The following is a 17,304-nucleotide window of genomic DNA, read 5'->3' as shown; positions in this document are numbered from 1 at the left end:
CGCTCTGGATGTGAGGCGCTAATTCAAACTCGTGTAAATATTCCTGCTTGACTTGGGCAGAACTAGAGCTGTTGCCCCACGCTTACTGGGATTTGTGAACAATATTTTCAGGTCACCCAGTCTGTCTGATAAGTCTGATATCTGATATGTAGATGATATGGATTGTGCTTACTGATACCTGATTTTTTTTTTTTTTTTTTTTTTTTAAGCTATTCGTGCATTATTCAAACCGGTCATTGAGTCGTAGCATGGCTTCTTGTGAACGAAAAGATATAGGAGCACTGTTGCAAAAAGCAATGTACCAAAGGGTTATATTAGTGATGCTCATTCAGGCTTTGTGTATGCAGCATACCATACTTGAATTCAACAACTGTTCGCTCTCCTCTTTCAAATACTGTAGTTTTCCATAGCGGAGACGAGGTTTGGAGGGGGAGGAGGAGGAGGAAGAGGAGGTGGCAGAGGAGGGGGAGAGGAAGTCGGGGAGAGCAGAGACGTTGCAGCGGGCTCATGTGGGGCGCGGCGTGCGGCCCCCATTGTTTGTTTAACTTGGTGAGGATGCGGGTAATGTGGAGCATCAGACAAGCTGGCCCCTTGCTCAGATTCCAGCAGTATCTTCTCCCTCCCATCTGAGCCATTTTGGTAGCAAGGTCAGAGACGTGAACCCTCTGTCCATCACGGTGGCTTTTACCTTGCCGCTGCCCCCCCAGCCCACCCCCTCGCTCTGCACCTGTTCAGCTATTCCTCGATCGAGATAAGATGAGCTGTGACTCCTGTAACGTGCAATGAACCGAGGTACTAAGCAAAGCGACGGGATGAATCCCTCTTATTTCTGTGCAGTCTTTTAATGTGGGATTGAGGCGTAACCGAGCCGAAACATTTTAGATCACTTTGAATAAGACCGGCTTGGTGAAATATGCTTGGAAAGAAGGAGGAGATAAGCCTCTTATAGATAGATGTCATCATATTTTACCTCATGCCCTTTTTTTGACATTACTGTAAAGCACTGACAAAATGTCTGTGAGCAACGGTGTACGCGCCCTTTAAGATCCAGCTTGTGTCTCGTAGTGGAAGCGAATGTGCAGTTATCTGGTCGAGAGAGAGAGAGAGTGTGTGTGTACCCATGTGTGCGCGTGTGTGTGTGTGTGTGTCAGACTGTGTGTGCACGCCCATCATGTTCTGTTTCTGCCAAAGCGACAGCAGAGATGGTATCAGATCATTTTACCTTGAGTCAGGAATAACAGGGCATTGTCTGACTGTGCAAGCTGATGTACTGTGAGAGGATAGAAGGCAAGGAGGATGGAAAATGCAACACGGAGGCTGCTTAGGGGGGATGTCCGCCACTGTCAAAATAAAAGCCCACGACTGCTGGTTTGAGTAGGTTATGTAGCAAGAGACCACGTGACGTAGAATCAAATGCTTCCAAGGAAAAACTGCTGTCTAGGAACAGGGTACTTCTGTGAAACGGGCCGGCCGGGAGACTGAATACTGTGATCCAAGAGCTGCTCTGCTGGAGGAGAGACGCTGAAAACTCCCACCATGTCACATTTAACGCCACTGACAAGAGAGGTTAACTGTGTTTGGGGGGAATTTCGCCTTGAGCGGTCGTTTCAGCATCCCATCACCCAGTTTGACTGGACGGAGCAAAACTGCGCTGAAAGGAAACGTAGCGATGATCAGAAAATCACTTGTAGCTTTTTTCTTTTTTTTTTAATTATTATTTTATTTGGGCTGATATTGTGGCAGTGAGTAGCTGGTAGGAAAAAGGAGTTAGGATATTTAAAATACACAAGGTGCAAACTCAACTTGAGATGCAAATGGTGATATTATTTCTCCATCGGGTGCAATTTATGCTGTTTCTTGTCACTCTCCCTTGCTGACTCATCATCATGCAAGATTCAAAAACAACTTGTTTTTGATGACAACATTATGTTATTTATGGTTTACTGTGGTTTGTTTTAGCCAGTTCATACAGATAACAGGACAATGTCAAAGACAAGAAGCAATTATCTGAGCTGGCAGGAGGGGGATTGTAAAACCTCAAATTGTAATGGCTCCTGATAAGCTGAAGCTTGAAGACGAAACAAAAAAAAAAAAGTTTGGTGTTCATGCCAAAGGTAGCTCAGCTTGTCGGCATTTTGGTGTCAGATTTTCAAAACTTGAGGCTGAAGTCTGAAGGGAGGAATCAAATCCTGCTCTTACAAGTTCTGTAACGGCGTTTTGTTGTTTTCTGAGGCGGTGAAGGTCGCACCGCAACAGGAACTGAGCGATGGTGATGAGCAGTAAGAGATGTATCACCTTCTCATCCAACCCCCCCCACCTCCTTAATTCCCTTTACACCCTTTCTTGAGCTCTGAAGGGACTAGGTGATGTGTTACTCCTGTGATTATGGATCCCATGTCTGGGTTTTGCCATTGTGCTTCTACCTGTTCAACTGATTTTAAACTGTGTTGGCTCACAGGGGGTGCACAGGGGGTCTGTGGGATGAGGTGGGGTCAGACTCGTGTGCGCCCCCTGTGTGCCGGCAGCCTTTGTGTTTCTCTCTCAGTTTTCTATTCCTGCACTGAGGGGAGAGTGCTTCCTCTGAGTCCCCCTCCTCTTTTTTAACATATACCTCACCTTCTGCCTTAGTTCCGATTTATTGAAATGATTGTAAATTAGTTTGAAACAACAGACTTCTCCAATCATTTGTTTCTGAAAAATATGATGACGAGTAAGTAAAAAAAAAAAAACTATATTACAAATGGTTTTCCTTTTATTTTTGTACGTATGTGCTGTGCACAGCAGTCAACCGTATTCCTGAGATGATAATAAAAAGATGTTTTGTAAAAGCTGTTGTGATGAATGCTTGGAGCTGCATGTTTCCTTTATTTAAGGCTTGTTGGTCTCCAGTGGCTTGACTGTGGAGGAAACTTCACCAGTGACTAATATTGTTAGTATGACACTTTGAACCCAAAGCAAGTGCAGTAGACTTATGAGTCTCTAGCTCCCTCTACTGGAAAACATGGGCAGCTACATTTAAGATTTAAGAAGGAATTTATTCGGCCAGATGAGGAAAAAAAAAAGGTTTAGCTGAAATGAGATATCTTATTAATTTGAGAAATCCATGTAAATAACCATTACTTCTCTGTCAAAATAAAAAAAAAAACAAGCTATTTAACACAGCACCTTGCTGCTACACATGCTCTCTCACTGATCTCTACCTGAAAGTGTGAACCAGGACTATAAAAATAGAAAACACACCTTTTCACAGCTAGCCTGCACAACTTCCTAACAGCAGACTGTGAACATTAAACACTACAAAAAAAGAAAGAAAAGACATTTGATCTTGGGCTGCATGCAGAGCTTTCTTATGATGTAAAAAAAGGACAATTTCAGTCTTAATGAGTCATTTAGTCTCATATTCAGTGTTAAAAAGCTTGTTTTGACAGAATATCTGCCAGATTATCACCCCACTGACATGTTATACACTTGTTTATATAAGAACAAGATTTTAACACTCAATATGAAACTAAATGACTTGTTTTGAGATTTTTCACAGTCAGGCAGAGAAAACAGTAAAATACATGAAGTATATTTTGCTAGAAAGTATCTTAGCCTGCCTGCTGGGGGGATTCTGACCATTTGTTAACAAGAAATTTCCTAGCAGCGTGTTTTGGTGATGGTGGTGGAAACACTCTCACACACACAACAGAGGGAAGGACAACATGTTTGACTGATCTTCACTATGAATGTATCCACAATTTTGTTAATTTAAGATTATCTGGTGTCTGATGAGAGCCTACCTAAAAAAGTTGTGCTCTGTATAAGAGATATGATTTAAAATGTCATGAAGTATACTGACTTTAAGTATAAGCATAGAAAAGCCCTTCTCAGTTACAATAACTTGAACTAATCTGATTAGTTACCTTCACCCTTGCACACATCGACCAGCGATCAGCCCTTTCTCAAAGTCACTGAAATCACCTCTCTGAGCCGGGGTACAGCTGCAGGCAACCAGCACAGAACAGGCCAGCGTTTTTACACCTTATACATAATAATCACTTATCTTAGTGAGTGCACTTTTGGGTTGTAAATATCCCCCCCAAAAAACATGAATAAATTCACAATCTGGCCAGCAGGGCTCTAAGGGGTCCTGCGCTTGCATGATCTTCCTATTTCAGCCAATGATGTCAGTGTAGTCTGGTACACGCTGTACAGAGGACCAAGTGTCACATGACGATCTGAATCGAATAAAAAGCTGTGTGCAGTTTGTCAAGGCTTCATTCATTAGTGTTTAAAGTCTAGAGGGAAACAAGGGGAGACAGGGGGCTCTCTAAAAACACTCACACCCAGGGGCCTCTGAGTGTGAAAATCCATGCTTGCCTGACAAAATGACCAGTTATCAGTCTTTGACTCCATGACTGTCACCCAAGGCTACCCTTATCCAAACAGGCACGGCTCTCAGTAATTTTGGTAAATGAGTTAGCGAGTTTATCGACCCCCCTGTTTAAATAGCCCCGCTGGACTTTCTCCTCCTCCAGTCGCTTCCCACCCGGCAGCCTGAGCGCTTGTGGTTCCAGTGTGACCGCGCGGCCTCCACACTGATCATGCAACCGGCTCTCTGCTCGCTCTTCCTGCTTGCCGTACATCTGTCTGCACCGGTGGACTGTAAAGCTGCTCTGCTGGGCCCAGAACAGCTTCAACATCAGCCGAGCAGCTTGGGCACAGCTGCACATCCGGACAAACCCACCGGTATGGGACAGTTTCACTTTTCCTCTGGATCAATGAGAAGAGGCATCAACCTTGCCTTTCTGGGTAAGTGTGTCAAGTGTGTCCAGGTCAAATGTTTCATTTTCCATAATATAAAACAAGAGTTTCACATGAGCTTAAGATTCAGAATATGTGAGAGATGAGATATGCCGAAAACTGTATTTGTACATAGAGATAAGACTAACTGGAAATTTGATTGGAACTGTTTTTGACACACTGGCAGATGGCTTTTTGCAGCTGAAATTGGAATATTAAACTTCTTCAATGTTTTCCTTCCAGTCATTTTACCAATAAGGACACAGACGGGAAACTTTGTGTCAATATTTGATCTGAGAAGAAAATGGTTCCTGTGCATGGATTCAAATGGAGAGCTGTTCAAATCGGTGAGTGTGGCCTTCAGACGTGGTTCATGTGAGGGAAGTGAGACAGAGACTGCAGGAAAAACGAGCATTTTAAACCAGTTTGCATGTGTCTACTTCTTTTGTGCCACACAGAGGGAGAGGGGCAGTGACGAGTGTCTGTTCCAGCGCATCTGGTTAGACTTGGAGAGCCGCCGTGACGTCTTGTACTCTCCGAGCGGTGGCCAGCTGCTCAGCCTGGAGCCCGCTGAGATTCGTGTTGCCTTGCAGACGTCCCCTAAAGCGCCCTCTGGCCTGCTGGAGAAACTCCTGGCTCCCTTGGTAAAGAGACACAGGAGGAGTCAGCAGGTGAACCCCTCTGATCCATTACGCTCAGAGTCCCATCCCACCAATCCCGCCAAAGACCACCAGGAACCGGATCACACGCAGCCGGAGCAAGACCAGGCCGGCGCCGTGTCCAAAGAGACCATCAGCTCCTGCGACGACCCGCTGCGGGTACTACACTCCAACGGGCCGGTCAGTCCCGTCAAGACCAACATCGCAGACCGGGCAGAACAAGACTAAGATACTTGGACTTGGGTTTGACCGGGAATGCATTAATGAGTTAAAAGGTGGGGCTTGAAGTGTGTATTTTGTTTTCAGAAACTCACTTTCTGTTCGACTGCATGGTGGGAAAGGTTTCTCTGCAGGCGCCTGGTCTTGTGTTTGTGGTGTGCAGGATAAATCAAGACGTCGTGACAGCTCGGAAGCGGCTGGCGGTGTCACACTGATACAAAGAGATAGCTTGGTTTTATTATTATACTCAGCATCACAAATAGTCCATGTGACACACACTATTATTGTGGTCCCTCAAAGTTTTCAGCCTGAGAGACCTGCACTGAGTATATTTAGTCCCAACCTTGTGAACCAGGCTAATTAAAATATTCTTTTGTTGTACAGGGAAAAAAAACAAAAAAAAACAACTGTAAGTAAAACTAGGAAAAGTCTCATTTCAGGGGGCTGAATATTAATGCTGTAATATGTTGTATCTGGATACAATATCCTACAGATTAAAATGTCCAATTAATAATGGAATTTACTATGTCTCAGATAAATAATGATCATAATGATAATCTGTGAAGACAGCCCATGAATAGGAGCACAATTTTGGTGATGCACTCTGAGATATATGTACTGGAAGTGTGGACCATTTCAGAGGAACTTATTGTTCTGGATGGGATGAAAAATCTGATCGAAGAATGACATCTTAACTGAATCTGAGACTATAAATGGCATTTAAATCAAACACTCATGGGCGTTATGTCACTGTTTGTTGCCGTACGCTGGTCTGCACAGATCATCTGTTTGAAGAGACAGAGATGAAGGGTGAGTTTGGCGACATTGAACGTTACGCTAACCTCCTAAGTGAGGCGAGGTTGAACCGGTGTCCCGCTGTCCTTTCACCTCCTGGCAGTTAAAATTTAATCAATCAATCAATCGATCAATCAAACTCAATCAAGCCACCTTTCAAACCAATCAATTCAAAGCGTTTTACGAGCAACTGACAAAGTATAGGATGTTAAAAGTGGATTTAGAGACTAATGCACACCGTAACAGGGTAGTTAAGATAATAAATAGTAAAAGATAAAACAAGCAATAAAAATAACAGGAAGAATGTTATTACACAAAATAAACAAATTTCAGTAAAACTGTAAAATGTTAAAAAACAAACAAAACAAAACAAAACAAAAAAAAACAGAATAAAATAAATCATGACAAGTTTGGTATAAGGCCAGATGTGGCAATGTTTGTTTTGCATGTGTAAATGATGTTAGATTGTGGGAATTTAACTCGCAGCCACGAGATTATGTCAGGTGCCGGACACCGACAGCCACAGCAACCAGCAGGACAAGATTATTTATTTATTGAAATATGTAAAAGGAATTCACACAGAGCCTGATGTTTTAGCATTTCTATGTTTCATGTTTCATGTGTTATTTCTCCTGTGGCAAAGCTATTTTCAAGAATAAATACTGAATGTATTAAAAGCATTTTTGTAGTGGTAATGAATGCAGTTTTGTTGTAACAATGGAGTCACAGAGCTGGACTGAGCCTGGACACAAACTGCATGACAGGATCAAGTGGAACAAACAGGCCGTCCTGCATCAGAAGGAACACAGGCATGACCTGTGATGACCTTTACTGAGCCTTGCACAAACACACAGACACACACACACACACACACACACACACAGGCATGTGCACACACAGACCCTGCCCCTGTATGTAGTCTCTGCTATGGGAGTCGACGTAGTTACTGCTTATTTGACTATTTTCAAAGTGACCGTTTTGGCATTAAAACTAAAGAGTGTGAACTGGGACTGAATGTGTGTCCCTCTTCCTCTCCTCTTCTTTTGACTATGCCATGTTTAAGGTCACTTAATACAAACCATAACTTTGTGAACATAAATTGCACAAACAGCATCTATGTGTTTACTGTCACCTGCTGGTGCTAACAGTAGCCTTGGCACAGTTGGTGAGTTGGGGACAGATTTCTGATGAATCACCAGCTGTCTCAAAGACGGTCCACAACAGCTCCACCACCTGCAGAGTTAACAGGAAGGGTGCACGCTCCGATCTCCCCTTTTCCGGACTATAGGCTACCCTGTGTGCTGGGCAAAACCTGGGAGACACTCAGCAGCCAAATTGTATTGTCAAACACTTTTCAAAGGACAAATTCCCTTATATTATGATTCAAATATAATACAATGCATTATAGAGAGTGTACTGCAAACTGTTTTACTTCATTACACACATTATACCGGTGGTCTGGAACCCATGGCTCACAAGACATGGCTGGTTCTTAAACTTTCAAAAAGAGCACAAATTAAAATAGTAAAATTCAAAATGACCACTAAGGTCTCTCTCTCTCCCACACACACAAACAGACACACACCGCTTAGTGACATGAGTTTTACATGTCATTTTTTTCAGTCGTGAAGCACTGTGCTATTTAACCGCTGCTCGTTGTCAGTTTTAGTGTTTTCCTCTCGTCCAAAAAATGCAATGTAAGTCCTGGATTTTTTCACCTGCAATCAGAGTGAACATGGCCACAATGGGATAAAAACAATATTAAGCTGATAGCCTAATATTGCTGTAGCATGTGAAGAGAGTGGGACGGAGAGAGCAGCGGTGGTTGAGCGAGCAGGACGGTGAATGAAGAGAGAGAGCGGAAGAGGTGAGACCAAATGTTTTTCAGACGTTTTGATTCACTGCAACCACGCCAGGTCCTTCGTCACAGTCATACGTGCACCAAAAACTTTAGGCTGACAGGCCCAGTAGTTTGCGAGATTAACAAGATCGTTCACTCTGCAAGTTGTGGCCCTGTTTATTGGGAGTTGTGGATCATCTTTAACACATGCTTATGTCCATTTATGATTTATTTTTTAAGTTTTTGAGACGTACATTTCCCAAAGCATCACAAAACATTTAAGTCACTCAAGATTTAATAATTTTCTGGCCATTAACACGTCTGCAGAAATAAAAACAACTGCACAAAACCTGGCAGAACAATACACAACTGGAGTTTTCTTTAAATAAATAAATAAATGAATAAATAAATTGAAGTTTTCTTTTGAAAACCAACCCATAGCTTTCAAGGAAAATGGCACCAAATGGTTATTAGGCACAGTTATGTCAGCCAACTGGTTATGTAACTGGCAAATATTAGATCAGGCAAGCACAGTGCTTAGGGAAAGTACAAAATAACCACACGACAAAAGCGAGTGCCATATAAATATATACTCTCACATTAAAAAATTTAACATCAGATGTCATGTGAGGATAAATGAATAAAATGCAGGGTGTCAGAGAGCATTTTATTTTAAATAGACTCCTATGTTGTATCACTAACTGGTTTTTAACTTCTAAATTCAAATCTTCATGAATATTGCTATGAAAGGCCCAACAGTTCTATTTTGCAATTCAGCAACCAAGAAATTGAGGAAAAATATGGAAATATTCAAGATAATTTTAGTTGATTATCCTTTAACACGTACAATTTAACTGCTTTGCCGTCTGACTTGTTCAGGATCTCATAACAGGCACAAATCATATTTCTCTGGCAGCTATAAATTGTTTTAAATTACACACCGCCCTCTGACAACAGCACTTGAGCCTGTAAACCTTCATCTTGCTTGGCGGCTGGATCAATACATTTCATTTCAGCTCTGAAAAAATGACATCAAAGGTGCCACCCTGCCCAAACAACAGCGTGAAAGACGCAGTGCACCACAGAGGAACACTACATTTCTACACGGGACAGTACAACACATGAGGCGTTGGCATGCGTGTGTCTCTGTTGACCATAGTGTTAATTCACAACAATGAAAAAGTCACTGATTTCCAAAAAGTCAACACTGGTGGAGTTCTGCTGTGTCCCGCGGCTCCATCTATAACCTCCCGCGGGATAAATATAGAAACAGAAACTCATTAGGGCACAAAGCTGCCTGCATTTACAGTAATGAACAGCCAGAGTGGGACGGGCCAGCGATGGCAGCTGCAACACAAAGCGGCGATCTGAGGCTACGGGCTGGGATCGTGTTATAACAGAGCATTCAAACCATGATGGTAATCTTTATGTCTTATTGTAGGCCACTGTACAAAATGAGCAAGAACATTCATCATAGTTGTACACTTCATAACATGAAGGTTATGATTCAGTTTTGTCACAAACGTTGTGAAGGTCCGCAGACACTGGAGGACTGGGGCTGTAAGGATTCATTCACTGCATTGATGCACTGATAACACACAAAAAGAAAAAAACAACAAAAACATGTTGATCTAACAGAATATTATCAGTTGCAGCGTTTTTTTTTTTTTTTTTTAACCAACAATGGCTTAAAAATAATAATAAATAAATTATGTTGTTTTTTTTTATTTACATTTCATAAAATTTTGGCTGGTTGGTTGCAGTTTTTTAAACTCTGAATCAAATCAAATCACTACACAAAGAAAATTTGTTTCTTATATTTCCTTAAAATTTGTTCTGTTAAGCCAAACGCTCACATCCCTGTGCCTGATGGATGTTACCCATCTTTGACATTTACTCCATATCTTTGTAATTTATTACTGGAATTATGAATCGTACAATCTGGATATCTGATCAAGTGTGTGTATTTAACTGTTTTAATGCTTAAAAATTGCCAGTGCTAAACAATATTAAGAAATGTGTTTTTGACTATTTCATTACCAATAAAATACTTAGAATGAATACTAGGGAAAACCTGCAAACTGATTTGTTCAACCAAAGATTTAAATTTTTGGATCAGCTGTATGGTGAGGTAATTATGAGCTCCAAATGGAACTAATAAATACAGAATAATATATAAAAGTTTTACATTCAGGTTTCAGTGTGCAGCTTGTTCATCTGTCATTGTTATCTCCTGCTCGGCCCTCACCACCTCCTCCCTCCTGCTCCTACTGTTTGACGTGGTCTCCCCTGTGAACGAACACACAGCGCGTCTCCGACACCTTGAAGCCGTCGTCCTCCTTCCTCATGGTGAGGAGGAACCGGCACAGTCCCGTGTTGGGACACAGGGAGAACATGTGTGCTTTATCTGAGCCCTGAGGCAAGGGGCAGTGCAGCTCCTCCACAAAGTGGTGCACTGCCACACGTATGAGGGCACCGTGGCTGACCACCAGGACATGGACCGGGACATTCCTGACCCCGTCGTCCGCCTTTCCCTCCAGAGGACACGTTTCTGGGTCAGAGGACGGGGCGGTTTCGTTCTGCCCTCTTTCCTGCCAGTGTTCGGCCCCAATTTGCTGAAGCATGAGCTCTAGGAACTCTTTGACCCGGTCCTTCACCTAAACAGAACAAGGGACTCGTTGAAAACTGCACCCTGCCTCTCGTGTGTTGTGTTTTTTTCCCCCCACAATATTATCAAACACAAATGACAGATACCTGTAAATGTGATGAATACAAGTTAAAGATACACAGCTAATCCAAAACATCACAACATGGCCTGACCCTTTACCATCCATTAATCCAGATCATACAGACTGACACCAGTTTCATCCTGATGCAACAAACTGTAACTAGCTCAGCAGCACTGGGAGGGAGACAGGTAGCCCGCACTGATTGGGGCCCTGCATATTTACGTCACATACGTCTTTGCATATCTGCAGCGTCACCCCTGGAACGAGCGCCGGTCACGTATTGGCTTTGGGTCAGAGTGGAAGAGCTAACGTCCAAGCCAAGATCCACCGGATGAGGCCTGACTGGCTGTCTCTCAAATAGAACATCCTTCCACATCCCACATGCCCACAAACAACCTCTTACACAAAACTCAGTGGTGACTTTTTAATCGGGGGCAGTGACGAACATTACATGATGGTGTGACGACAGAGCGGCGTGTACTTTGATCCCACTAATTTTTCACCCAGCAAACCAACCACGGGTCTGAGTTCAGAAGAAAGAAAGGCATGTGGATGCAGAGAGGTCACTGGATACCAAGTCACATCCCTGCAAGGAGCACCGGTTCACTGAGGAGATGGGTATATGCTGCCACCAAGTGGTCATTATAGTGTACTGCAACAGGGGAATCCAGTTGTACCAAAGTTTCCTTTTCTGCTGCTTGTAATGCTCAGCTTTTCTCTTTGTCACAGTAATAGAGGTGCTCATTCACTTCTATGTTTGGCATTGAGCTAATAGCTAGTGCTGCTGTTGGACTGGACTGTGTTTTATTGACAGCTGTTTCCACTATTCTGTCCCCCCTCATGTACATAAATAGGGAGGACAAAAAATCAGAAACACCTCTCAATATAATGTAGTCCAGTACAAAACCTCTGCAAACTACAACCTCAATAATACACATTTAATTAAATTTAGACATTCTCCAGCAAAAACTGAACATTATAAACTAAAAAGGTAGAATTTATGGCAGAGCTGTTGACCTGAACCGCATTAGACTGGGCAGGTGGAGCTGATAAAGTGAACACTGAGTGTGTATCAGGAACGAACAGAAAGGCAGCAAACACACTAACACTGAAGACAAAGACTGCAACCACTTGGTATGAGGACACACAGAGTTATCCTACCTGAGGAGTCACTGCTGATTTAACAAGCATGCTGGCTGGCTGGTTTGGAGCGATAATAAAGCCCTAAATGTGACGCTGTGACATGAAGAGAATCAGCAGTCAGCACTGCAGAAAGTGGATTCAATCAGGATTAAATCAAGTTCTTAGTTTTCTATACTTTTTAATTTTATTCTAATTTTAGTTTTAACAAGTTCAGGATGAATTTCTTAGTTTTAGTTGGTTAGTTAGTTTATGGGTTACGTTTTGGGTTGATCTTTTACTTAGCTTCATCTCTATTTTTAATAGCTTAGGGGTGATATTTTTCAAAGTATAATGATAACAAGTTCAGAACAGGGATTGTGTGTTTATATGTATGTGCAGTACAGCAGGCTTGACCACCACCCCTCAGCCGAGACCTGGAGGCTTTTTTTGATCAAGTTTAAGATTTGAAAATGGTGAATGTGAATTGCCAACTAATGCACATTTCTGAAATTTTTAATCTGTATAAACTGCCTTTGGCCTGGGACTAAAAGCTGGAAATAAGCAACTTGCAATTAACTGGTTTATTTGAGTGTATTACAACATTTAAGGACCATGTCTGTGATTCTGAATGTTTGGCCAAATTTACCACATCTGTCCCACATTTTAGATCGACACATCTGGAAAATGATGCGCAGGTACTTAAGATTTTGCAACATATAATCAAAATCCCATGATTTTCAAATTTGAATTCTTGGTTGAAACAGCCATCTTATAATGTTCTGCTTCTGCGGCTAACAGAGTCCTCAAGATTCATAAACCAAAAAAGCAAACGTTTCCCCGGGGATTATTTTCCCTGGCGGAGGGCGCCTTTCACTCTGCCCAACTTCAAGTGACCAAAACACAACAGTGCTCCTGCTTTTAGGAAAACTAATGTGGACGAGTTTATTCTGGTGATGGAAAACTGGTGTGAAGAAAGTCTGAAGTCTCTTAAAGTTCATTTTCCTATTATAGTGGAATGAATGGAAACCAACGGCTGGAGAAAAGGGAAGAAACATGATACTGCGGTTCTAAGACACGACTTCTTGCTTTGGGTAATGATCAGCAGAAATGTGGAGTTCATACATTTTGTGGATACTGGCTAAGCATGCAGAATCACTGGTATGGTCCTTTAATGGTGCCATGAGTTTACAGGGCACTGAGAGCAGATGCACACACCAACAGAGTAAAGGTCAAGTATCAAACATAGCACATGGCACAGCCAATACACACCACTACATATTCTATATATAAAGCTATAAATAACACTGGGAGCTTGGATAATTGAAAATTCAAAATGATCATACAGTTTAAGTGAACATGCTACTGAAGCTGGCCGTGTGTCTGCAAACGGGGCACCGGCTGGCATTTAGCAAGCTGCAGTGTTTCAACATTTCAACTCACGACAACTGGATTTTGTAACGTGGTCTGCGACGCACACACAGACATGCCGAGTCCGGTTCATACGGTGCGCAGTTCATTCTAAATGTTAGCTATTGCACAACATGACATGCTATACGGTGCCAAGCCAAGCCGTTTGACAGGCACATCACAAGTGGCCAGCGGCTTCCAAAAGGACAGGGAGAGTGAGCGGAGAAAGACAAGGAGTGAGACAGAGAGACAGAAATAACACATATAAATATTATATATGTATATGAAATGTCAGGTAACAGAGACTCTCCTCAGCCTCACCTGCGCATGGCTCTCCCCTCCTGGAGGAGTGAAGTCCGGGTTTGACGAACCCGCTGCCTTGGCCATGTCCCTCAGCTCCTGCACTGGTCGTCCCTCAGTGATCCCGAAGCTCTGCAGAGTAGACAACACAAGTCCGGGTCCACACTTAACTTTACATGACAACGGACCAGAGCACATCTGAAAACATATTCATCGATAGTGCGTCGAAACACTCACCCTCTCCTTCAGCAAAGGGTTAGACACCAATTTCAGAGCCGCACAGCTGCTGTTGTGTTTCATTATCGTCTCAGCAGTCTAGAGGACAAAACACACCAATCATCTGCATTACACACCGGCATGCTGTATGAGTGTGAGGAGCACAACGACCTCAAATCTTTCAGTGTTTCTCTATGTGCATCATGCCTTTTTCACATTATACAAAGATTCAGTCTTATATTAGTATAAGTAATATGAAGCATAACTATGTTTCAACAAGGCACATCAACCTGCTAGTATCAAGAGTGTGACACATGATTTGAGAAAACCCTGAATACATGTTGATTGACATTAGGAGAAAATGGGATTATCTCATCCCACTAGGCAGATTTTTTTTTTCTCTTGTTGGGGGAAAAACAAGATTTTAATACTTAATAAATTACTGGTTGAAATGGAGATTTTAGAAATATGTTTCAACAAGGCAGAAGAGGCAGATCAGCTCACTAGTGTCAATTTTGGAAACCAAGTAATGTATAAAGAGACAAGTAGGTTATCTCTGGAAAATATGGGATTATTTCATCCTGTGAGCAGATTTTTTCACCTTTGAACTCGGTGACATTTTCTGCCTGAATGTGACTTAAGATTGATGTTTGCTGCTTGTATCGCAAAACTAGGACAGATTTACATGTTGAGTTTTGCATGATAAATGAATTGATCGCAGCCTCAGCCCTGTCCCTGTTACCTGCTGGGCCCGCAGCATGTCGCTGACAAAAACATTGCTGAACTTGACATCCTTGAGGTATCGCCCTGCAGCCTCCGCCTGCTGCAGACCCACCTCAGACAACGGAGAGTCTATGGTCTGACCTGTTCGGGACAGACAGAGGGACAGAAAGCAGACCTCAGCCTAAAACACAGAGTCCATATTTTTGTAAAGCAGGATAGTTTTCTTATTGCATGATGCAAATGCAATTACTATCAGCTATTTTTAATCCTGCTTTACCTTGCAGAAGGCCATCTTTGTTGAACTGTGTTTCCCCACTGAAGGAAACAGAAGAGAGCAGAAAGAAAGCTGATATCATAATTAGTAAACACATTTAATGACACCTACTGTTCACCCAACACATTTTCACATCATGTCCATCTATAATCATGTACTGTCATTTAAAAGTATATAGCATTATGTTTTTTTTTTTTTGCATGATTTCTTGTATGCACATTAATCGCTTGTGCTGATGTGAACACACAGCTCATCCTATATTGGCTTAAACCTCATTTTAAATCTGGATTCACGTTTAAGCCTCAATTCTAAACCAGTTTTAACGTTTGGTGCGGCATAATTTAATGGTAAACAAAATTTAATCTAGTTTAAAAATGAATCCTGGCTCAGGCTTTATGTGCCCCTTGCTGCTTCCCATAGACTTTGAATACAAGCCTATTCTTGATTTCCTGGACTTGTCTGTGAGAATTGTAACACCTTAAATTATAAATATAACCAGGATAATAATTAGTTTTCGACAGTGTTGTGTGTAAATCAGTGCTTTCTGAGAGTAAATGAAACCTAATCGAGTCGTTGTAACGGCCGGCAGCGGCTCAGGTGTCATTTTTTAAGACATTTAACGAATAAAACGGCACAAAAACACACAAAGCGCTGAGATATCAGCTCCACTTACTGTCGAACAAGGGTTAGCCCAAAAGTCAGCGATGTCATGCTTTGGAAATTGAAATATCGTGTAAGTTTTGGTGGATTTAACTCTCCGCTCGGTTTTGGCTCCGGTGGCTGTCAACCGCTCACGACGTAAAGCGTCTTGGTGACGTAGTGACGTCGACGCGCCGGGCCAGCCACGTGTTTCCCACAGTGACAATAATATCACACTCTGTTGAATGACTTTTTCATCACACGTCAACTACATTTTCTGTCTATTACCGAGACTTGGGAGAGAGAGGGCGAATCAGGCTTTTTCACCGATTTTTTTTTTTTTTTTTTCGTATTTCAGCGCGCCACGTAGAACTGGTATGGGAGAGGGAATTGCGACCGTCTTCGAGCAAGACTTTGACTGTAAACAGCTGACAACTGTCTCATTCTCCAGTTTTGAGATGGATATGTTTGAGCTGGGTCGCTCTCCACCCGTGCTGTGCGCTGTTATATACCGAACACCAAAGTATAACAAGCACTTCATCTCTGATTTCTCTGACTTTCTGTCTGGAATAATGCCCAAATATGATCCTGTTTTAATTCTCGGTGACATGAATATACATGTTTGTTGTCCCTCCAAGCCCCTGGGTAGTGAATTTTTGAGTCTTATTGGTTCCTTTGATCTCGTGCAGTCTGTGTCCCACACAAGAACATGGACACACACTGGACCTTGTCCTATCATATGGTCCACCAGTTTCTAATATTGAAATCTGTTGTGCGTTCTTTTCTGACCGTATGCCTGTTTTGTTCATGGTGTCTCTCCCATGCGACACTGACACACAAACTGCTCCAACTCTTAGATGCCGTATGATTAGCCCTTCTACTTTCACCAGTGCCACAGTAGGCCTACCAGGCCCAGCCAGCCCAATGACCACTGATGAGCTGTGCTCTCGCTTTGATTCCATCTGCTTACAAGTTCTTGATTCGTTGCTCCCTTTAAAACCAGGCGTATTAAACCTAAAACTGAACCCTGGCTTAATGACAGTACAAGGAAGGCCAGAAAAGAATGTAGGCGAGCCGAGCATCAGTGGAAAAAGGACAGGCTACAGGTGTCGTTTGACATTTTGCGGGATAGCTGGCGTAGCTACCAGCAAATTGTCAAAGCCGAAAAGACTAAACACCTTTCTGATATCATTGTAACCAACTGTCACAAGCCTCAGGTTCTTTTTCAAGCTATAAATGATATTCTTGATGTGCCTCAGCCTGTCCGCATCGATGCTTCCCCAGAAACATGTGAGCTCTTCCTTCAATTTTTTATTGATAAAGTGGCCAACATTAGGGCTAGCATCTCTTTTCAGATACATGACCCTTCTACTACTGTCACCTGCCCCGCCATTTTGAGTCAATTTGAGCCTGTGTCTCTTCTTCAACTAGAAGAAATAACCTCCCAAATGAAACCGACAGGCTCTCCTTTAGACGTCCTGCCCCCTCATCTTGCTAAAGAGACCAGTGGCGCTACTGGGCCCTTTCTCCAATCGATTATCAATGGCTGCCTGAGAGGAGCTGTCCCAGCAATTTTCAAACATGCAGTAGTACAAC

At 42.5% G+C, this 17,304-nt stretch overlaps 1 protein-coding gene across 1 annotated transcript; it reads right to left on the bottom strand.

The window, feature by feature from the left end:
• Nucleotides 1-10,024: 10,024 nt before the first annotated feature.
• Nucleotides 10,025-16,032, bottom strand: tigara (TP53 induced glycolysis regulatory phosphatase a). The gene is made up of 6 exons (XM_030054650.1): nucleotides 15,743-16,032; nucleotides 15,073-15,110; nucleotides 14,815-14,936; nucleotides 14,094-14,171; nucleotides 13,878-13,988; nucleotides 10,025-10,955 (listed from the first exon to the last, which is right to left on the bottom strand). Exons 1-6 carry the CDS (start codon nucleotides 15,778-15,780, stop codon nucleotides 10,566-10,568), a joined length of 777 nt encoding a protein of 258 aa, XP_029910510.1. The 5' UTR covers nucleotides 15,781-16,032; the 3' UTR covers nucleotides 10,025-10,565.
• Between the last annotated feature and the right edge of the window lie 1,272 nt (nucleotides 16,033-17,304).

The sequence above is a fragment of the Myripristis murdjan genome, chromosome 6 (assembly GCF_902150065.1).
Source record: "Myripristis murdjan chromosome 6, fMyrMur1.1, whole genome shotgun sequence".
In the NCBI taxonomy this organism is placed as follows: Eukaryota; Metazoa; Chordata; class Actinopteri; order Holocentriformes; family Holocentridae; genus Myripristis; species Myripristis murdjan.
The sequence above is the reverse complement of the archived record's forward strand: the minus strand, read 5'-3'. Positions and strand labels throughout refer to the sequence as shown.

Coding starts and splice junctions, on each gene's coding strand:
- tigara (XM_030054650.1), bottom strand. CDS start 15,780: ATGACATCGCTGACTTTTGGGCTAACCCTTGTTCGACA. Junction 14,937..15,072: donor CAAAGATGGCCTTCTGCAAG/GTAAAGCAGGAT, acceptor TGTCCCGAACAG/GTCAGACCATAGACTCTCCG. Junction 13,989..14,093: donor ACCCTTTGCTGAAGGAGAGG/GTGAGTGTTTCG, acceptor TCTACTCTGCAG/AGCTTCGGGATCACTGAGGG.